General features: G+C 39.5%; 1 protein-coding gene across 2 annotated transcripts; it reads left to right on the top strand.

Annotated features, from left to right (window-relative positions):
- Positions 1–315: 315 nt before the first annotated feature.
- wu:fc21g02 lies at positions 316–20,918 on the top strand. 2 transcript variants are annotated; one of them, XM_041966812.1, is made up of 14 exons: positions 316–366; positions 7,652–7,697; positions 11,183–11,330; positions 11,461–11,518; positions 11,756–11,837; positions 13,668–13,783; positions 14,069–14,237; positions 15,724–15,854; positions 16,551–16,634; positions 16,813–16,842; positions 16,989–17,057; positions 17,270–17,335; positions 18,038–18,169; positions 19,225–20,918. In XM_041966812.1, the coding sequence occupies exons 2-14, from the start codon at positions 7,652–7,654 to the stop codon at positions 19,345–19,347; spliced, it is 1,254 nt and encodes a 417-aa protein (XP_041822746.1). In that variant the 5' UTR covers positions 316–366; the 3' UTR covers positions 19,348–20,918. The 2 variants fall into 2 exon arrangements, with proteins under 2 accessions (XP_041822746.1, XP_041822745.1); XM_041966811.1 differs by lacking the exon at positions 316–366 and adding an exon at positions 3,575–3,672.
- The last annotated feature ends 1,757 nt before the right edge of the window (positions 20,919–22,675 follow it).

The following is a 22,675-nucleotide window of genomic DNA, read 5'->3' as shown; positions in this document are numbered from 1 at the left end:
TGGTTAGAACATAACTTTAGAGCAAACCATTGTGTGTTTTATCCATTACTTGTTACATCATATAACTCAACTATTGAGACAGAGCTTGCTAAACATGCTGTGCAAGTTTTATGTCATCCAATCAGTGCATCAGCTGTAAATGTTGCTAGGGAGACTACATAAGAACAATATAGTGTCCTGTGTCCCAGGAATAGGGTTAACTTACCCCCATGCAGCCAATCTATTCTGGCCACAGTCATTTCCTTATATTTCGAAACTGTGGCATCCTGTTTCCCTATGCAGTTTCTTGCAAAACAACCACAGCTGATGTACATGGTTTAAGGCTAGTGAAGACCAGCAGTGATCACAACTTTCGTGCAAGGAGTGGTGAGAAATCTTGAAGTCGCAATTTCTAATATTCCATACTCTAATTCATAATCAACACATGCATATTATGTTGTCTCCACACTCCTATATTTTACTCATCATATGCTTTGGCCTTTTGTTGATTCAGTGCACACAAATGAGAACTTTATAAGCTGTATCAGAATACAATTATAAATGATTAACACTATTGCTTGTGACATCTTTTATTAACATGCATTGTCCTTCCACACTGTTGAAGTGAGAAGCAACTGGATAAACAGGAAAGTTATTCCAGGCAACCAAAAGTAAATGGTTGTAAGTGATAATAAATACAATAGAATGGACAAAGCAACATTGGAGATTCATCCCTGGCTTTAAACTTATGGATGGCTTTTTGAAAGTTGTAGACATTTATTCATCATCATATACTATATGGCTGCCTTTCTTTAGAGACCATCTCTGTCTTCGGGTGTCTGAGAGTGCTGTTGTGAATTGGTGTGTCTGGCCAGCCTACAAATGTGTCAGTGAGCTGGGAGAGCTGGAACTAGGGGAACCACTGGATAATAAGATGGACAAACGTAGGAGCAGGATGTTTTTTCAATGTGACACTAAGTACTGGAACGTCAGGGTTTTCACTGTGATTCGGCTTGACCATTTGATCCCATACTCAGCTATTGTCACATAGAAAACTCTCCATTCACCGCTAGAATTGGACACTACAATTCGGGAAGATGGGACATGTCTGGTTCTTGATCACCAACCAGTGGAGCTCAGATGTGGGGATCATTTCCACTGGCTGTTGTCTTAACCTAGAGTGCCTCATAAACAGATTGAGGATCTACCCAGAAGTGCAAAAAGCAATAAATTGCAGAGTAATGTGCGTAAGTATAGAACATACAGTAAGATGACTATGCTAAGATACAGTAGACTATGAACAAAAAGAAATTCAGCGCAGGTATAAGAACAAGTAATACTGAAAATGAGACATTACTTTTAAACAAACTTCCAGCACAAGAGTGTAGGAGAAGGATGATGGGTATAGAGGGATAACAGCAGAGAGATTAAGGGGTAAGGGGAAGAAGGGTAAGGGATGAAGGAATGAGGAGATGATGGATGAGAGATGATGGGGTAAGGGGAAGAAGGGTCAAGGATGAGGGGATAATGGGTGAGGGATGGAGGGATGAAGGGTTAAGGGGAAGAGGGGTGAGGGATGGAGAGAGAAATCCGGGTCTTGGATGGATGGACAAAGGGAGTGCAATGATGGATCCGTGTTGGCTGCCGTGGATAAGAGGGAACCAGGGGGAGTCAAGACTGTGGGTGGGGGAGCCATCACTTCAGATGATACTAGATTTCTGATTAGTGCCCGAAGGAACTTCAAGAAGAAATCTGCACATGGTCACTTCTGAAGTCCTTCATATCATTGCTGATGTATGTGAGGTATAATGAAGAAGGCCATTGGCCAAGAATTTTAATAGTGTGGTTGGGGATTTCCTGCCTAGAAGTGGTGGAGGCGGCTCCAATGTGGAATGAATGTCTACAGTGCTGTTCAGGGTGTGTTCTGGATCTGGATAAGATTTGACCAGAACTGTGTAGCCATTTGGCTTGTCTCTGAGAGGCTAGCCTTAAGTTTATGTAGTCATGGATAGGTTCATATGGACATGAATGTAGTTGAAAGAGCTAACCAGTTGAGGTTAACCAGACGGGCTGGTCTTACTGCATTTGAGGTAGTAGATAAGAAAATCTTATTTTTATAAAACTTTTCTATCATGAATTACTCAAAACTATGTTACACTATTTTCACACTCAATTTAAAATTGAAGTAGTAATTTGTAGTTTTTTTCACTTTTGATAAGAGAACAAAAAAGCATGTACATACAAGGCCAACCTCATACATAAACTTATTTCACACTTCTGTCACCACAGACAATGATAGTAAGTGTCATATTTTTAAAGCTTATTTGATTATCATCTTTAGATCAAACATCAAGAATACTGTATCATGCTGTCAATGACAGGAAAAATAGGAAGTGAACAATATTTTCCAAGGGTCAGACAATAAGAGGTGCCAAATATTTCAAGGACATTTTTAGCAGTTTTCAAGTGCACTTAAAGTGAATTGAAAATACTCAAAAAGTATATGAAAATACACTTGTAGATGTATTTGTAATCTATTGATGTTGATGTTGATGTTGATTTTATGGACACTCAAAGTACAGCTTATATGACATTATAATGACATTTCAGTTGTACTTTAAATTGAAGAATGACATATGGGGGTCATGTAGTAACATCACATGCTACAGCAGGAGCTACTCCATTTGAGCTGCTGAGTAAAGGAAAATGCGCACAAATATGAATGTTCTTCCTGTCTCACACAAGCACGTTGAAAGGACTGTAAAACACAAGAAAGAGAGGACCAAGGAGTACACAGACAGAAAGACTGAGACAAACAGATATGTATTACTATGCAGGATGCTGTTTCAGACAAAAAATGCTTCATTTTACTGGCTACATGAAAAGTAATTCCCTTAAAGAGTAGGAGAAATGTTGTGTCCTGTTGTTGCAGTGAAAAACAGAGAGAGGGCGCTGTAGGGCATGGTGTAAAATGTTGCAGTGTGAAAAGAACAAGACTAAGGCTGACGTGAAGCATAGTACACCAACCCTGGGTAGCCACTTTTATGTTCAAGACACCAAACTATTGTTACATTTGGCTCAGGCTTCATCACAGGGATTTGAAAATAACTGAAAATGTCCTGTCCCACCGCTCTTCTCACTGTCCACATAGGCCATCCTTTATAATTTGACAAGGGGACATGCAGTGAATCCTAAAATCAATAGGCAGCAGTTTGTTTCAAAATATCAGCATCGAGGATTGGGTTAACTAGTTCTTCATTAAGTAAGTGGCTACGATTAGGTGGTCAGAACCAGGTACCAGATGCTGTGAACATCTCTGCAATGTAGAAATGAAAACGCAGAATGGCATATTAAGTCAGCGCAACTTCTTCTTCTTACCCCTGTACATCTTTTACGGTAACAGCTACTGATAGACGGATTTACCTGTTAAAATTCATTTTATGATGCACAACAACATTATTAGTACCCCGTCCACACGTATCAAGCTGGATACACATCACATCATTATGTTTTCCGATGTGATTTACCTTACTATTGACATTTCCTACAGTATCATGAAGGCAGCATTCCTTGGCCGCTGCTCCACCCATCTCCACCGTCTGAGAGGTTGGTTGGGTGCAGCAGTGTGTCACTAAAATACTCTCCTGGAATTGTGCTTAGACCACCGAATAGACGGACTATCTACACTTAAAGGTATGTAAAACAGGGTAAAGACTACCGTCAGATTTTGGGACGTGGATGCTGCGGTTTTGCAACCCGCTGAATTCGACAGACACATTTTGTTCCTAGACGTCCACAATAAACGTCCATAAAGAAGAGGTTGGACTTACTTTGCTTAAATCTAGCAGCTCTGATAATTGAGGCATTCAAATTGCCGCTAATGTAAATGTGACTGGAATAATTAATTAACTTCAATGAGAAAGAACATCGAATTATTCCAGGAGGATCAGCTACCGGTACTACATGATTCAGTGCATTAATTTACTACACTGAATTGCATCGGAAATAAAGCAAATAATCAGATATTTTCACACGTAAAGATGGCCTTTGTCGGGGTTTCTGTGTGGTTCTAATGTACAGACTACTAGCACACTGAGCGGAGACACTTTGAGCCGTCCTGCAGGTCTGACTGCAGCTGTTGTCTGTCCTCAGGGTCTGCTGCTCTGCTTTTTCTTTTGGTGGTTTGTATCCTCAACACGAGGCTCTAAAGTTTCTGGAGTGTTTGTCAAATATAGTTTCTGCTCGTGATAGAGGCAGTTACTGCTTTCCCCTCTCACATGCAGCGCGCGCTCGGTGGGAGGACTTAGTTTTACACAATGGTCAGATCCAACAGATCCGAGCCGTGTTATGTTTTATCGGTTTACGCGGCCACACCTCTCCAAGCCGTTATTCGTCACAATACATCAGCAACAGACACCTTTCCGAAAGCTTCATGTGGCTATTGCAGATACATCTCGACCAAAGTAAATGTGGTGAATACTACATAGCCGAATGCCTCCATCCTTTGTTTTATTCATGTTAGTATGTCAGTTATCTCATAGGGAGGGGACACCGCCAGGCTGGAGCCTGTGAGGCTTTCAAGGGCCGTCGAAAATACCTAGTGAGGGGTGAACCTCCTAACACAGGAATTGGAGAAAGTGGAAAAATTTCCATTTTTAATTTGAGAAGAGTTATTTTAGTCTGTCTGTCTGTCTGTCTGTCTGTCCGGCCGTCCGGCCGTCCGGCCATGCCTGCTTTACACAATGACAATTTTGTTTGCTATTTCTAGCCTGTTGTTCACCTGTTCTTGATTTTGTATTTTACTTCTTTCCAGGCTAGAAATTGTCTGAATTACACAAGATGTAAACTGTCCCATATAGAGCAGTATAGACAGAGGAGTATTTTTAGTGTAGTTGTGTTAAATTAAGACACAACTCTCTTTGAAAACAGAAAGGCAGCTGGCAAAGCAGCTGAAATGTAGGGTGCTGAAGAGTGCACACAGCCTGACTGGGCAGACAGAAAAGCCAAATTGTCTTCCTAATGACAGAAAGCTCATTAGTTAAATAACTTACTTTTAATTAATGGTTTGCAGTGAGGCGATAGCTGTATGGAAAGTTTAACACTCCTCAATAACTTTTTTTTGGCTCTAAATTCAAACTTCATGTCTTAATTGAAATCGAAGAATGGCACGAGTGAATATATAATACTTGTATAGTCATTAGTATATTTGCAGTATATTACTTGAAATAGTCCTATTTTAGCACAGTCGAGTAACTGAAGATGGACTTTTGTACAACTTAAATACTATTTAAGTTTACTATTATTACTATTTAAGTGTACAAATAAGTACAAAATTAGTTGTTCCAATTTAGCATGGATGCAAGTACACTTTAGTATGCTCAGTACATTAATATATATCGTATATTTAATTGTATTTTTTCTCACTAGGGAAGTCTGCATTCTGGGAACACAGTGTTCTGTTGGGGTAATAGGGGACTGTGAGCTCTTTAAGATGTGCTTGACCATTTAGGGCTTTGCTCGTAAGGAGAAGAATTGTAAAATTCTGTTCTGGATTTTACAGGGTTTTTATCAGAACATGTACTGATCAGCTGGAGAGTCTATTGTGGCAGCCTGATACTAAGGCGTTGCAATACTCCAGCCAGGAAGTCACAAATACGTACTATCTGTAGAGATTCTCATACCTTAAAAATATGTACACTAGTTTTTCTGTATGGTTTTAAGAAAGGCTGTGCTTGTATCAGAGAAGGATAAACAATACTAAGCCTTCTTTTTATGTATCTGTTTGTTTAGAGGTGGAGGGGAAGTCGTTTGCTGAGAAATGAGGTTTCACCGGCCTATTCAGTAGCATCATTATGGGGGAAAAGTATGATAAATATACATATATATATGAAAGAGTGAAGAGAAATGTTGCCAGTTGTTGCTTGAGATGCATTGGTGTTGCATGTGACAACCTCAGGCTTCGTCATCACTAATATGTCTCAAAAAAATGTTGAAATGTTGAAAATGTTTGGCGCATTATGAAACGTAAAATACAATAAAGGAGGACTAAACTGAAGTAGAAAACCTAGAAAAAGTTGCAGTCACTTAAGAAAGCTTACGTACCGTGCTCTTGTGATTCACAAGAAAGTCTGGAACACTTAAGAAAAGTTTGAAATCAAGGAAAGTAGAAGGGGGATGCTACAGATGACAGAAGCCTAATGCTGGGTGTCTGAAAGTGAACAGAATGACCTAAAACTTGCAAAACTACTAACATTCCCATCAGCCTCAGCTGTACTTTGTGAAAGTAAGACTGCAAACAATGTTAAAATTACAACCACTGAAAATCAGCATGCTAACGTTTAACGGTAACGTTGTGATTGTGGGCATGTTTGCATGCTGATGTTAGCATTTAGCTCAAAGCATCACTGTATGTGTGACAACAGTCTTGAGTCTTGTTCTAAAATGTTGTATGAAAGACAGAGGTCAGTTATAGTGTTGAACGGACAAAGAGTAAGAGGAGCTTTGTAGCCTCTTTCAGTTTATTGTCTTTTTACTGCACATTTATTGAATTGTTAGCGTTCTCATGAACTTTATTTCCAGTAGCAGCATGCAGCTTTTTCAGCACACAAATGCTGCTACAAAAGCACTGCCTGCAAAGCACCAAATGACAGAGACTAGCTAAAGAAGAAAGTGGCAGCTAAAGATATCGATATTTGGAGGTGGAACCAGATCAAGCTAAAAAATCGAATATTGGACTTGTGTTCAGACAGGATATTTTTACTGTATTTGTTTGAATTTGACCACTGGAGTGTTTTACACTTCATGTTTATTTGCCACAAGTAGCTAATGTACCGACTATGTAGGCATTAGCTATAGTTTCCTTGCAACGTATGCACTGACTGTGGTGTGTGGATCGTGAACACACCATCAACCCCAGCTCATTCATTTATTTTCCTCCAGTCTCTGTTTTACCTCTTGTCTCAATATGTTCAGGAAAGTATGTTCAAGCTCTGAAATAAGTGCCACTTTTTTGTCAAGCTGAAACATTTTCAACTTGAAAATACAGGCAACCCTCCATCCGCATCTTGTCAGAGACTTTCTATGCAATCCTTCTTAAATTCTTTGTAAAGAGAATCAAATTCATTAGGTGAGAATATGGAAGGGCCATGTCTGTCAACCTGTTGTGGGGTTGTCTTGGGCCAAATATTGTTCAGTACAGCTTCAGAGGAAAAGTCAAACATTTTGGGAATACTCTTTACACTTGTGTGTGATCTCTTTACAGAAACACAAATGCTGATACACAAATTAGAGACAATACTGTCGCACAGTTGTTTTGTTTTTTATGTAAAGAAACTCGTGGGACATTAATCAGTGTTTAAGTGTTGATTGCACCCACAATTCAAAGTTGACAGAACAAACATGGTGCTGACTTTGTTCTTCTCGCTGGTCTTGCCAGTGGAATGGCAAAATGTAATGAATATATGAATACATTTGATGGTGAACAGACAGACAGGTCAGGCCCAACAGACTGGAGTGGTTCTGATTCTGAAGATGGTGATCTGATTCATGTTATGGACTCAATCTGTAAAAGTAAACATAAACTAAATAAGGACCCTCTGTCTCCTGATAGCATTGTGGATTTAGTCTACTAGTGTTTGGCTTGAATGAAATCTCTTCTGTGTTTTGTGTATAGATGATGTGGAGTGTTCTGATCATGCTGGCTGCTGCCCTCAGTGTCGGTGAGTATTATCTCAATTCTCCAAAACTTTCTTTCCAATCTATGAAGGGTGTGATCTCTATCTAGCATCTCTGTTTAGCAGTTGTGCAAAAATTACATTACTGTATATGAAATGTGGTAAATTATCTGAAGGTGAGCTAGATCTAATGAAAACATGTGAGGAGGTCAAAGGTTAGGCTTAGGTACTGGTCAGATCACTTACTAACAGAGATGGTAAGAATGTGATGTAGTTATACAAATTAGTGGTGTACTTAGAGTTCTGGTCAGTTTCACACTTATATACAAGTTACTGTCAGATTGTTGTTTTTGCAAAGTTACAAAATTTATTTTCATTTATTTTCATTCTTTACACCAAGTCAGTCATTGTTTGTACTCCAGACTTCGCTTTAGGGCATTCAATCGTTCGCAACTGATGAGGTGACAAACTGACGAGGTCCAGTTGCGAACGATTGAATGCCCTAAAGCTTACAATGATCTGGATGAATGAGAATAATCACAGGCATACTCCAGACTTCGCTTCTTTGAACCGCGTTAAACTGAGAAGGTGTGAAGCACTGACTGATAGATCTGAAGACAAAAAGCAACAACACAAGTGTGAGAAATTGTATCCCAATTTTTTATTTAGCTATAAATATTCATCATTATTGGTACCATGAGAAATCCACCAGAAAGTCAAGATTATGTCCTAACCAATCATGTGTCCTGTCTTCAAAAACCACCTCCTCTGGCAGTACTTGCTCACCTAATTTGCTCTTTCGCAATGTCTCTCCATCTTTGCTTTGTAACTTATGTCCAGTGCGAATGATCAGTGCCAATTTAGATAGCAGTGAGGGAGAAGAAAAAGGGTTTATGTTGGGGTGGTGGATGGGCATGTAGCAAGTTTAACGTTCATACAGGAAGCCACAGAACAGGTCCTGTTACAGACCTGTACTGTAACCATGACCTTTCCCGTAGTTGTCTAACCCTAGCCATACCTTAACCTCAGCTATTTGCCATAACCACAATCTTTCCCTAACTTTAACCACACTGTAGTTTCCATGTGCAGGCGCTGTCGAGAGCAAGAATTTTAGACATGTTGGAATTGGACGTAAGAAAATCATTGTAAGTGAACATAATCCAGGGTTTAGGAGAATTGTCCTATAGGCTAGCAACATTATCTAGTTATTTGAACAGTCAAGTTTACCACCAGAAACATTCAGTGATGGAAGAAGAAATGTGAGGAACATTTGCAGAGTACCTGGATTTCTGCCCAGTTTTACTCTTACAAACACTAGGCAAACATTTGTAACACTAAAAGTAGTATTGTAGTAGTACTGCATTCCAACTAGGGCTGTGTTCACACTGCAACCTTTAGGGCTCAATTTGAATTCATTGCTCAGAGATACGATTTGTTTTGCTTGACTGTTCATATTATTATTCCAGTGTGAATTGAATTCATCCAAAATTTTAGGATGACAAGACACTCAGTTCAGGCAACCTTGCTCCCTGAGAAAGCACATAGGAACTGGCATCAGGGGCAGGTGCCTGCAGGCTGTCTAACCTGTTTGCCATTGCAAAGTCTTCTGTTTGCTCACTTCCTTGAGTTTTGCAAGGCTGTGCTCTTTGTCCTCATGTCTAACCACATCAACCTATTTTAAGGAGATGATTTCTAGGATGTCCTACAAGTCTTCCTAATGAGTTGCGGTTTCCCACTCTTCAACAGCAATTGATGGGAGTCACATTACCATCAATGCAAAAAAATGCGAAAACATTGCAGTTTTTTTGCAGCATGTACAAGGAGTAGAATTAAGTAGACTTACAGGTTTAATATTTCCTGTAATTTTAGTAATTTTAACTCATCTTTTATGAGGACGACAGAGGAGCAGAAGCTGTAAAAGTAGCCAATGAGCCAGTGAGGAACTGACAGAACTTTTTATAGCCAAAGTTGAACCACCAATGAAAGGACTCACTGTTCTCCCTCAATCGAATACTGCAAAAAAAAACATTTCACTCCATTTTAAGTTTTCAGATGAACAACATTTTCAGACTCTATTATCAAAAGATAAAACATTTGAATGTTGTGTTCTTTAAAATAAAAAACCTTACAAATGCAAATGTGTGGACTGTCAAAAATGGTTCATTTGAAGGGTTCAGTTATTCATGTTTTTTGCACCATAAACAGACAGAAACCTTTTGTAAGCCAACGCTGAACCACAAAAGACAGTACTCATTGTTCTTCCTTAATTGCATACCTCAGGTGAAGAACCATATAACTTCATTTTAAGTTTTTAGATAAACAATGTTTTCAACAAGTTTGAGTACACTCACACCTTAAGACAGTAAAGGTTACCATCCATCCATTATCTATACACCGCTGAATCCTTTGCAGGGTCACGGGGGGGCTGGAGCCTATCCCAGCCGTCTCTCGGGCGAAGGCAGGGGACAACACTGTAACCTTGGTGAAAGAACAGTTTCAAAGACCATTGGATTATAATGAAACATGAAAATTGCTAAAATTGTGTAAAATGTATGAAGTATACCCTCCTGTAATACTGAAAACATTTTACATAATGCTGTTCTGATTTCTGTCTGGAAATGCTCCATATTTTGCCTCTGAAATCAGCTGGCCAATTGTTATTGAGCTTGGTACGAATTGCACCTTTAGTCTATGACTGTTTCTACGGCTTCCCTAGCAACGGAGTACCTGAGCAGCTGTGGGTCTCTCAAGAAATAAACACTGGTGAATTTTGGCAATTGACCAATCAGAATTGAGTATTTAAGAGTGCCATGTTCTAAAACATATTAACCACAACACAGAAGTCTGTCTCACAAGAAAAAGTGACACGTTTGTAGCAAGATGTTTTTAGATCAATGTGGTCAAAACTTATGGCTGAAGAATGATGATACAGTATGCATACTTGTATATTTGTAGGTCTAAAATGTTTTTGGGTTTTTTTGCATTATTTTGCATTAATGTAACAATTATATTCATACCATCATACTTGAAATTTGAAAACATTTTACACTACAGCAGACAGCAGCTACAGAAACCACACAGTCAACAATATGAACTAATGCTTGAAAACTGCCAGGAGATGAAGAGGGAGACAGCGCCTAATAGTTATGCAGCACAGCAGGCTGATCTGTCTGTTTGTCACTGAAACTCCTGTCTGCAGTGCAGGTCATACACTTCTCTGATTAACCACAAAATTGTAAATCAGCATTTAATCAGCATTTGACTTATTTATCAAAGGGAGTTTTTATATCAGGTCAAGTCTCTCTTTAGTCCATCTTCGGAACATTTAAGCTTCACCACTGCAGACCCAATAACAATAATGTTTACATATACTGTATAACGGCAGGTTTTAGGAAAAGACATGTATTTTTTTTCACAACTCAACTGCACTCCAGAACTGGCAAGAAGTTATTTTTCCCTAATTTTTATCAAAATTAAGTTAGTAGCAGACATTCCTTTTCATTTTCTTTCTCCTCCCTCATTTGTCTCAGAGGCCTATGCTGTCAATGATCTCCATGAGCGTTTGGCCCATGGTCGCCAGCTGAAGATCTTCCTGCCCAAAAGTGTAGAGAAGCTGGAGTTCACTCCAGCTGATGATCCCGGGAAGACCTTTTTGTACTGGGAGAAGGGCAGACTCAGGTCAGTAACATCCAGGAACACCTCATGTTCTGCTTGTAGACAGGATGGTCATGGAGGGAAGCTGTGAGATGCTTCCAGTGTTGTTGCAGTTCATGTATTTCCACGTAGCTCTTGTTTCCGTCTTCTACAGGACAACCAAAGGCAGGGTGTCTGGCACAGGCAGTGACCGACGCTGGTACATCGACAAGGTAACAAAAGTCATTTGTGTATAGTCTGTCAAACTGAAATACAGTTACTTGCTGGATGCAGTTGGTGGTGCTTTGGAGTTCAGTTTCAAGTGCAAGTGTTGCACCGCTGTCCAAACCCTGTCACTGATGTTAGTTTTCCATCAGCTATTGACAGCAAAACACCTTAAAGTGTTTGTAGTGTGGCTGGAGATTCTAGATCTTTACCCTGTATTTTTGTGCTCTCTGTGTTTTTGTAAGGTAACTTATGAGGACCAGGGGACATACATTCAAAAAGACTTCTGGAATAAAGAGATATCTACTGTCAAAGTGGCTGTCACACGTAAGTTTGCAGAGGGTTGTACTAGCCATGGCTGCTAATAACATTTGGTTCTTTCATAACCAAGCCCTACTGTGCATATTCACTTCACAGCTGTTGTTGATGATTATTTGGCTAACTATTCATACAATGAAGCATAAAAGCACACTGCATCATAAACTGTCAACACTCACAGCTCTCAATATCTGCAGCCTGATGGAATTCCTGCAGTTTTGTTAGTTCAAAAAAATACACTTGCTGATATTTGACTGCAGGCTACATTGACAGTTTTACTGAGAAGTACTCATATAGGTAGCATAATGACAGGTGGTGTGGGGAAGGCCTTAGGAAGAATCTACCATGGCTACTGTGCTCGGCAGACCCCCAGGGGACCCTACAAGAAATTATATTTTACAGTAATTCGTTTAGATTTGATTTTAAATTTTCATCTTAATTATCTTGAAATAATAATCCTTTATCTTTTGGACACTAGTTGATTTCACTGCCTTACAAACAAATTTCTCATTATGTCATTATAAAATAGTGGTAATAATGGTAATATCATGCACTGTAAATGCCTACTTGCTTTTTTTCCTCTCTCTCAAAGCTGAGCCCATTATGAATAAGGGTTTTCTGACTTTTTTCTACAGATCATTGTCTCTCTTCCTTCTTCCTTGTCTCCGTTTATTACTTTCAACAAAAATCTATTTGAATTCAACTAAATGTTAGTTATGATGTTGTTTGATAGAGTGCTGCATCTCATTTTCAAAACATGCTAAAAGGTGCTCAAGCTGATAAAGAACAGACTAACAGTAATTACTTAGTTTGGTTCTGATGGGCCAATTTACTATTCTACCAGTGGTTCCCTGATAACTGACAGTCCCACTAACCATACGCAATGCAGCAAGCGGAGCAAATGCATACCCATTATTCAATTAGGCCATCGCTTTTGCCTACAAAAGACTTTGTAGGCAACCCTCTTGTCTGACTAGGGATTTGCAAATTGGTTAATAGTCCTCAACAGGATTTGTTTATATTGTTTGTTTTAAAAACTGTTCAAGCAAGAAAAGTAGGCTGCTCACGCAATAGTCTGGTTCGGCTTAAGCAATAGCTTTTTCATGTGGAGATGAACCACTAGTTTAGATTGTTTTCCATCTAGGTTCAGCCTTCCTATATAATAATAATTCTTAACAGGAATACTGTATGAGGCCAGAGAGATACAGTCGGATAAACTCAATGATGACTCAACTCCAAATTAATACAGGAGAATTCATAAAGGGATAGAAGATGGATGGGGAATGAGGAATGGCAGAACCAGGCAGGCAGACAGATTGTTGAGGATCCTTGAGCACATGGAAAAGAAAATACAGTTAGCTTGAGAAAAGTATACACTAAGAATACTGGAGATGCCTCAACAGTCAACTTCTGCAGGGCCTGAAACAATGATGCAGCAATGAGTGGATGGAGAACCAGAGAAGATATACTGTTTGTCAGGCCGAGACTCGATAGAGGACTCAGATGCAGAGATTTCACAGCACACAAGTTTAGCACGAAAACCAGATCTCTTCAATGAGTGACAAACAAACAGGCTATGAAATTAATCTGTGATTTCCCTTGGGAAGTGAGTAGCAGAAGTTACTCACTAAATAAAGCAAGAAATAAGATAAAGCAAGAAGAGAAGAGTTGATGGAAGACAGCTGTGCAGACTTGGCAGGTGAGATGAATGAGCCACAATCAGGACAGAGCCAGGGAGAGTACCAGGCCAGAAGCCGCCGGATAAAGGCACAAATGTCACTCTGTATGACTTTCTTTCTCCATCTCTCAGTTTCCTTCCTCTGATCCTCTCCATTTCAGCCAGGCATAACTATGTGAAGTGTGTAGCAGGAGAGAGTCTCTACATCTCACTTGAGGGCATTGACCTGGCTGATGCTGTCCTCTCCTTCTCTGGGGTGGCTGCCAACGTTACACTGGTGAGATAACTGGATGGATAGATAGATAATATGAATACAGGAGCATGGATAAAGGGATAGAGGATGGATGGGTGGAAGAATCGTAGGATAAAAATGAGTAGAGGGTTAGTAGTAGAGGGATTCAGTGTTTGGGGATTGTTATGTGATGGATTGTTGAAGCTGCTGATGGTTTTCATCAGTATTTCTGTGTACTGGAATATCACAAATGTTAGTATTTGGGTATTTGCCTATATCTAAGTAGAGTGAGTTCTGAGTAATGCTCTGACTGGACTTTTTCTCCCTCAGGTGCATGATGGTGCTCGAGTCTCCCAGGACCTTCCTGATTACTGGGACAGGGTTCAGACCCACTCAATGAAAATCGAGATCAGGAATGTGAACTATACTGATGAGGGACGTTACACACTGAGAGACCGCAGGGACCGGGTGGTGTCTGTTACTAGGATGGACCTGACAGGTGGGTCCTCATATCTTGATTTATTCTTTTATGGATCCTCATTAGCTCCTCTAGTTCTCATTAGCTAACTAGTATTTCTGTGCGTGTCTGCAATTACTGAAACAGTGAATTTGAGTTTGAAGTTAGAAGCACAGAACAAGATTTCAAATGCAAAATCCTGAGGTTCTGCTTAGCTATTAATATGCTTTTACTGTATCCTATATCAGACTCTGAGCTGTCATGAATGAGGCAGGCTTCCAGCTAATAACCCACACTACATCTGCCTGTCAGGCTCATCTCTAGATAATAATGTTAGTCTTTCAGAGCAAAAAAAAAAAAAGAAAAAGAAAAAAAAGAGCAAAAAGAAATGCAGTCAATGCAATCAAATACTAGCTGCTTTCCGCTCCTTTAGGGTGGTCCCTCAGTACTTTTGTGTGTGTGCTACAAGCTCACCATAAGAGTGTCTGTCCAACACTGCAGGCAAAGTTGTAAATCCATAACGTGGCCTGTAATCTAAATATGCTTGTTTGAAAAACCTAGACATACTTTTATGCCCATTTACGTTTCTGCTGTTTTTGTTATTTATCAATATTTTGTTATTATTTGATAAGCCTGCTGGATGTTATAGGCTGCGCTTTTAATTTATTTGTACTGGATTGTAACCAAAGACAATTTGTTGTAATTTCTTTCGTGTGGTTGACAGACTATTTTATTTTATTCATCACTGAAAAGAAAAAGTAATTGCCTCACAGTCCAGATCACACAGTCTTGCCATATACGGCATGGAAGCTTCAGACCCATTGCCAGACGAAATTAACTGGAAATGTGTCTGATTTTTTTTAAGGCTTAAAAGCTGTCATTCATCAAAAAGTTAAACAGGTGCTCCACCTCCTCCATCATCATCCGTAACACTTCTGTAACGTGATTAATATCTACTGTCCGTATTGACTTGACTTGACTTGAGTTGTTGATGTGATTTTGACTGTTCTTGTCATGAAGCAAAAAAGCACACAGCATTAAAAGCAGTCAGCACCCACAACTCTCAGTACCTGCAAATTCATGAAATTCATGCAGGTTTACACCCAAAAAAATACACCAGCTTAGACATCACAGCGTGGCGCTCAGCCCCAGTGCAGCTTTCCAACTCTTCTTCCTTTCCTCATGGGGAACATCCGGTCTCTCTCCAAGAAGCACAAGCCATGTTATGGAGCATTTTCAGCTGATCGTTGGTGTAAACAATTAGTCAACAGCTGCGCTCGGGGTATCCGGACGCAATTGTAAACAATTCAGACACCAATAGGAAAACCAGGACAAACTCAATGAGATTGTTAATAAGAGTACTTGCATATCTGAAGTACTGAGTTAAAGAAACTGAAGAGAAAGCTCAACAGTGAGCGAGAGCTGCTGGAAGACTGTGCCGTAAGGCTGCCCCTCATTGCCTTCAGATCACCATTAAAGATGGAATTCTAATAACCTGTGTCCTTCCAACTCTTTTTTTCCAATGTAGACCATCATGAGTACTCAGAGGGAAACCCTCTCATGGCTCTGCTTTTACTGCTGGGCATCCCGGCTGGGATTTGCTGCTGTTGTCGGAAGAAAATTTTCAAGAAGAAAGCCACCACTGCTACAACGCTACAGGTACTAACAATGGCACAGACAAGTATGACTCCATCTGGAGAACAACAAACTCTTTACTTAAAAAATGTAAAGGAAATCTTCACTGTAAGCATTTCTTTCAGAGAATGTTCCATAGTTTGGTTTTTGGTCAATGTGTAATGGCACGAGCGAGGGCTTTTTTAAAATGTTAAACATGACTTGAATGGATTAGAGTTTTACTTGAAATTAAAATGTTCATTTAGCATTTGAAAAACTGCTCCTCCACCCAGCATCCACCTGTAGGATCTGATTCTGGAAGTCACGCTCGTCACTCCCCATTCCCTGCTGTGCTGACTTTGGTTCTATGTGTGTGAAGTGATGAGGTCATAGTCTAGAAATATATATTCTACAATTCACATAATAATGTCATAAAAACAAAAATGTTATAAAAGCCTCTTCTTCCTTGTTTAACATCTGTGTACTTTACTCCAAAATCAGCACTAACCATAATTCAGCGAAGCACCATACTATGTTTCACTGTGAAACACAGTCAGCCAAGAGCTGTAGATGTATACACATTTATTAAATCTATTACGAATGAAAATAATGATTAGTTGCAGCCCCAAAACAGTGAATTGCTTCATCATCATCATCATCATCATCTCTCTCTCTCTCTCTCTCTCTCTCTCTCTCTCTCTCTCTCTCTCTCCCCCTCCCTCTCCCTCCCTTTCCCTTCAGACTACCCCAGATGCAGTCCATCCTCCTCCCTGTGGTCCTTTTGGACCTTCTCCTCCCTACAACACCCCGGCACAACCAGGAGTGGTGAGCTTATACTATTACTAGTTACTTTTTATGTATCATGGATGTTCTTACTTTACAAATATGTCTTTATACAATTGACTGTATGCTTTGCATATTAATACTAACGTCTTAAAGTTATTGTTGTATTGATTTGATGTTTACCAGTTAAAGAATGTGACTTTGTTTTCTGTGTTTGCAGGCGTACTACCATGGCACTGACTCTAACGTGGTACATAAAATGAATCATTATGCAGCTTATCACTGTATTTACTGTATTTTTTCAATAAATGGACAACTACTGATCAATTGATGATTAATCAAGACAAGTGTTTTTTTCTTCTTTACATGTCTGTATGTGTATATGTTCTGACATAGGGTCCTACAGTCCACCCCCCCCCTCTGGCTCCAGGCCCAGGCCACTGGAACGGCCCCCCACCCTCCCCAGTTAGTGTACTACTACAAGCCTGCTTTTTAAAATACAGATAAACTTCAGCCAGCCCAATATGCTCCTACAACAGTGAGCTCAGAGTAGCTAATTGGGGTCTGTTTTTGTTCTAGCTAGTATTTTGTGTTTTCCATGACTCTCCAAATTTCCTGTTTGCCTTCATCTTCCCTCATTATTTACTGATGTAACTCCTAATTGTCTCTCTCTGCAGGGTTTTAACCCATCCTACCAACCCGTGAACCCTGCCTACCCTCCTGCCGGTCCTGTAGCTCCAATGGTACGGTCTCTTTATCCGACAGGAATTTCTGAGAGTAATGCTGGTCATTTTCTTTCTGTCAGTTTTTGACCTTTGACTGTTCAGCTGATTGAGATCAGGAGAAGACCCAATGCTTTGAAAACTGTCTGCATTCCCTGGTGTATTCATTATCTTTTGTTTAATTTGTGTCCCTGTTCATTTTAACTTTTCATTGTTCCACTGAGAATTTTGTTGAAGGATTCAGGTTTGGGTAGAAAAACCCATGAGCACTGTGAGTTGGGCAAGCTGGCTGGCTCTGTGACCTTTTTTCCCCAGCAGGAGGCAAGGCAGTAAACCAAACACTTTCTTAACAATGTTACAAAGTGCTTAACAAAATAATAAGGAAGATAAAATGATAAAAAGGCCAACATGAACGCAGAGAAATTAATTAATTACAATGAATAAAAAGTGAATAAGAGCAAATAAATAGGACCAGCATAAATAAAACACCGATCAAAAGTGTCACAAAAAGAAAAGTACCCAAGACAGACAACCAGTCAGTAACCGGTATGTACATCATATCACCATCTTGTCTTTATGAAATCCAAACGTCAAAGTAAACAAAGTCAGCAGAGATGTCAAGAGATTAATGAAATATAATAAAAATGGTTTGTGTGTGTGTGTGTGTGTGTGTGTGTGTGTGTGTGTGTGTGTGTGTGCGTGCGTGTGCGTGTGCATGTGTAGGGCTACCATCCAGCTCCAGTCATTTATGGCTCTCCTCCACCACCAGCAATGAGTGAACCTGTTAAAGAGGAGATCAAGATGGAGAATATGGTTTCTTCACCTGCTACCCCCCCACCGGCTGCCACACCACAGGTAGACACACATGCAGCACGCATGCGTGCACACACACACTATGGGGGATGAAAAGAGTCAGCTCACGTATCACTATACGTTTCTAGTTATTTTTCAGGGGTGATGCTAAAACTGTAAGAAAGGGAGAGAGGAACAAGCCTCCCTGTGCCCTCCAAATGAAAACAACTTGAAGATTATTGTAGGAATGTCATATTGACTTTAAGTTACTGAGCAAAGCACGAAAGCCTCAGTTTGTGTGGTTTTAGTGAGCAGAGGTCCACACACAGCTCCAACACTACAAACCAACTTTAATGTATTTTGCTTTAATGTGTATGTTTTATCCAGAGTTGATAATTAATGCAACATTTGGTTTTCAGGTCTGCCACGTGTTGAAAAACAACTCTGTGTGTGTGTGTGTGTGTGTGGTCTGTCGCCCAGCAAAACACTCCAGAACACACCAGTTATGTTTAGACTCTCCAAAGAAATATCAGATAATGAATAAAAACAACACATTGAAACCCACAATCAGTGTGTCTATCAGATAACATTGTAATTACATCTCACACAGGGTAAGATGGCAGTAAACATACTTGTAGATTAAATCATTAGCAGCAGTGCTTGCATGGCTACCACAGAGAGTCTAACACTGTGAAACAATAAATCTTATTTGTCAAATGATGCAGAGAACACGGGTAACTGTCATGATATACAGTATATATTCTTTTTCTGTGGTCGGATGATTACTGATCACAGCAACCTAAATTACATATTTATTTAACTACTTTGATTATTAGATTAAATTGTTGAGCTGTCTACATGAAGGTTATTAACTATGTGTGTGATGACTGAGACTCAGTACTAACACTTGTTTTTATCATCATCTTAGCAACATGTGTTTCAAGAGACAGCTTTCAGCAGCCTAGTTTCAGGGATGGAAATGATAGCTTGCTAAATCTTTGGTGATGAATTATGTGAGTTATCGAGTGAAGGTAAAGAAAAAAAGAAAAACGGATTGACAATGGTATTCATATGAATGTGGAGACAAACTGAACATGTGTTCTTTTTTCAACCCTTAGGCTAAAGCTGCATCCTCTCCTGTGGCTCCTGCGCCCACCTCATCCACCAGCGTTTTCAGCTCCTCGGATAGTGCCTACAAGTTCCAAGTTGATGGAGAGAAAACCGACACCAACTTCCTGTAAGGACACTGACTCCTGGAGCAGCTCCCAGTCCTTCCTGAACATTTTGCATTTCTCTAACTATCAAATCGGGGATGCAATATGGTGCAGGTGGAAACGATGAACAACATTTAGATGGTAGATTCTGTTTGCCTCCTTGCCTTGATCAGTATTTAATCCCTATCTGACTGAAAAGATGTGTTTTTTGGCTAAACAATTATGCATGTAGGAGTTGGTTATTTGGGGATCAAATTTCCAGAGGCGAGGAGACAAAAAAAAGTAGTGTTTTGTTGAAGTGTTAGCATGTGATATAAAATTAATATCAACATCATTAGATGATGAGGAGATCATTAGTAAATCTAAAACACAGGGCTGGTTTCAGTTTACCAAAAGTTTAAGAGATGTCATTAGCAACATACATAATAACATAATTACCATTTCTGCTCTGTTTGTTTCTTCTTCTTTGATTCCTTTTGGCTGATTTAATGGTCCAGGAAAGCCAAGGAATCAAGAAAAAGACTGGAGATTAATCAAACGTCAGTGTCTAGAAGCAACAGTAAAAAGAAAACAAAGCAATTATGAAAATCATTCAACAGTAACAGCTAACAGACATCACAGCTGGGTAGCCTTGGGCGTGTTCAGACATCTGTCTTCAACACATCTCATTTTAATGCAACAAATTTGACCGGGCAAGTATGTGGATTTTAATTGTTGGGAAACAATACAATATTACTATCTGTGTGGAGTAATGTCTTGAAGATTCTTATTTATCCAGGTCATGGTACTTCTAGGTGCTTTCCAAAGGCAACTGGACTTGCTTGAGGTTGTAGAAGAGACAGAACATAGTAGTTTATTATGGTAATTTCTGTGCTTGGGTTGACATCCTTGTTAGGTGCTGAATGGTTATAGTTGGCAGTAGCACGTTATGCAATATGTTGATTGCAATTATATTACCGGAATCTTGTTAGCAACATGTTATATTACTTCCTTAGCGGGTAAAGGTAATATTTTAATTACAATAATACAGTAATCCCTCGTTTATCGCGGGGGTTACGTTCCAAAAATAACCCGCGATAAGTGAAATCCGCGAAGTAGATATATCTTCATTTTTACTATTATTACGACGGCCTTGTTGCGGACTGTCACAGCTCTTTTTGCATCCGTGTTAAAGTTTATTGCTGCTGTCGCCCTGATTTTATTTTCCTCCTTCTTTATGTAACGAACCGAAGATTCATTTATTCCGTAATGACGCCCGACAGCCGCATAGCTTTTACCGTCCTTCAGCATGTCCAAAAGTTTAACTTTTTCTGTAATAGTGAGCATCTTCCTCGGCCTCTTCGGTGCGTCTGGAGGCCCCTTTGTCGGCGCAGAACGCTTCTTCGACATTGTGGGTTTTGTCAAGGAGAAAAATTGCAAACAAATTTGGCAGAATGTGCAGAAACGAAAACTGTCATAAAAATATCAACTTTTCACTTCTAAACAGTGAAGCCACTGAGCCAAATAGGATTCAGAGCACAATGCACTGTAAAAAAAAAAAAGCGCTGTAAAAAAAATACTGTAAAAAAAAAAATACTGTAAAAAAAATCCGCGAAGCAGCGAAGCCGCGATAAGTGAAGCGCGATATAGCGAGGGATTACTGTATTTGTTTTGTAATGCGACACCCAACATTGTAAATGTTAACAAAAAATCCTCGGGAAACAATCGACATATGTTGTCACTAAACATATGTTTATTGTCTACATTTTTGCCACTTGCCAGGTATGTTAATTAAAAACATTTCCTCATTACATTAATAGAAAGCAGAATGTGGTTGCTGTTTCCCTCAAAACATATTTGCTGTTCCTAATTGGCTGTATACGGGGCTGGACTTGGATGACTGGGAATCTTTACAGACACAAATGTCTTTTTATAAGACTTTTATAAGACTATTTTGGCATCTACAGACCCCTAGATAACACAGAATCTGCCTTAAGTATGTCAGGTGATGTGCTTCAGTGGTGTGTATTCACAACTGACAAATCACAGTCCAGCTGACAAATAGTGAACCATGGGCTTTTGGGGTCCCTAAGGTTGCCTGCTTTACCTGGTTGGCAAACCAGCCTTGGGTCTTGGGTCAGGTTGTGTAGATTCACCTGAGTCGGGTCTTAAAGAGTGAAGTACAGCCTGAGTATCAGCAGAACTCTAATAATGACACTTAAAGGAGAACTGTTTGAAGGAGCAATCCAAATTTTTGATTCTATGCCCTTTCATAGGTCAACACTGTCAAGATATTTTGTATTGATCAATGAGTTGATTTGTGTGAAACTGAACTTGCCACAAATCCCCTAAATCCACTGATAGTGACAATTAAGTTCAAATTACCTGGATTTCATGATGTGGGCTGTAAATGCTAACAACTGTTAATGTTAACAGAACACCGACTATGGCAAAACATCACTCTGCCCATTCAGAGCCTTTGATACCAGCTAAGGTAGAATAACCAAATCACAGTTGAGCAGGAAGTAGAAGCATTCACAGCAAACCAGTGTCAGACAGTGTAGCAACTTCATGTTTGTCAGTTATTACCCTAGACTGGCCATAAGGGAAATATAATGCTGTGGTAACAAACCTTAACTCTGGTCAAAATATCTAAGAATACAAACAATAAATTGTTATTATCCTGGCCAAGTGCTACCACACAAACACCATTTGAACTGTCATGCTTTTTTATCCTTTATTATTACTTGTTAGCACTCGTAAAATGTTCCGTTCAACTGGACCATGCAGTTGTATGCATAAAATTACAAAAGTGAATGCACAAATTGACCAACAGTAGACTGTTGAGTGTTCCTGTGTAGTCCTGATATCTACCATGGAGGTCATGAATCTTCCTGCTTACCTAGAACGTTCACATGAAAATCACTAACAGGTATTCACTGAACTGTAAATATCATCACAAATGCCTTTCTCTGTCAAAGTCTGGTTTTATTTGTCTTAAGCCTTAGAATTAGTTTTTTGAGGTGAGTAAATATGGTAAAACTTGTGACTACCATCTAGATGGTAAGTGACTGCATTTATATTGCACTTTTATCCAAAGTGCTTTATAATTTACCTCTCATTAACCTATTCACAAATAATTCACAACAATGGCCTGATCATTGGAAGAAACTCTGACTTTGACATTAAACTGCCAATCCTGTGATCACTGGACAACCTGCTCTACCTCCTGAGCCACAGGTGCTCTGCCACATCTCCACAGGGTATGCAGACCAGATGTTACAGATGTTAGAATTACACTGTCTTAGGTTAGCTGGATCCAGTTAATGTCCTGCACATGGTGATGCAATTTTGTTTTTGGCATCAAACCTTTAAC

Source organism: Chelmon rostratus, chromosome 3 (genome assembly GCF_017976325.1).
Source record: "Chelmon rostratus isolate fCheRos1 chromosome 3, fCheRos1.pri, whole genome shotgun sequence".
In the NCBI taxonomy this organism is placed as follows: Eukaryota; Metazoa; Chordata; class Actinopteri; order Chaetodontiformes; family Chaetodontidae; genus Chelmon; species Chelmon rostratus.
The sequence above is the reverse complement of the archived record's forward strand: the minus strand, read 5'-3'. Positions and strand labels throughout refer to the sequence as shown.

Coding starts and splice junctions, on each gene's coding strand:
- wu:fc21g02 (XM_041966812.1), top strand. CDS start 7,652: ATGATGTGGAGTGTTCTGATCATGCTGGCTGCTGCCCTCAGTGTCG. Junction 15,855..16,550: donor CCACTGCTACAACGCTACAG/GTACTAACAATG, acceptor CTTTCCCTTCAG/ACTACCCCAGATGCAGTCCA. Junction 16,843..16,988: donor ATGGCACTGACTCTAACGTG/GTACATAAAATG, acceptor GTTCTGACATAG/GGTCCTACAGTCCACCCCCC.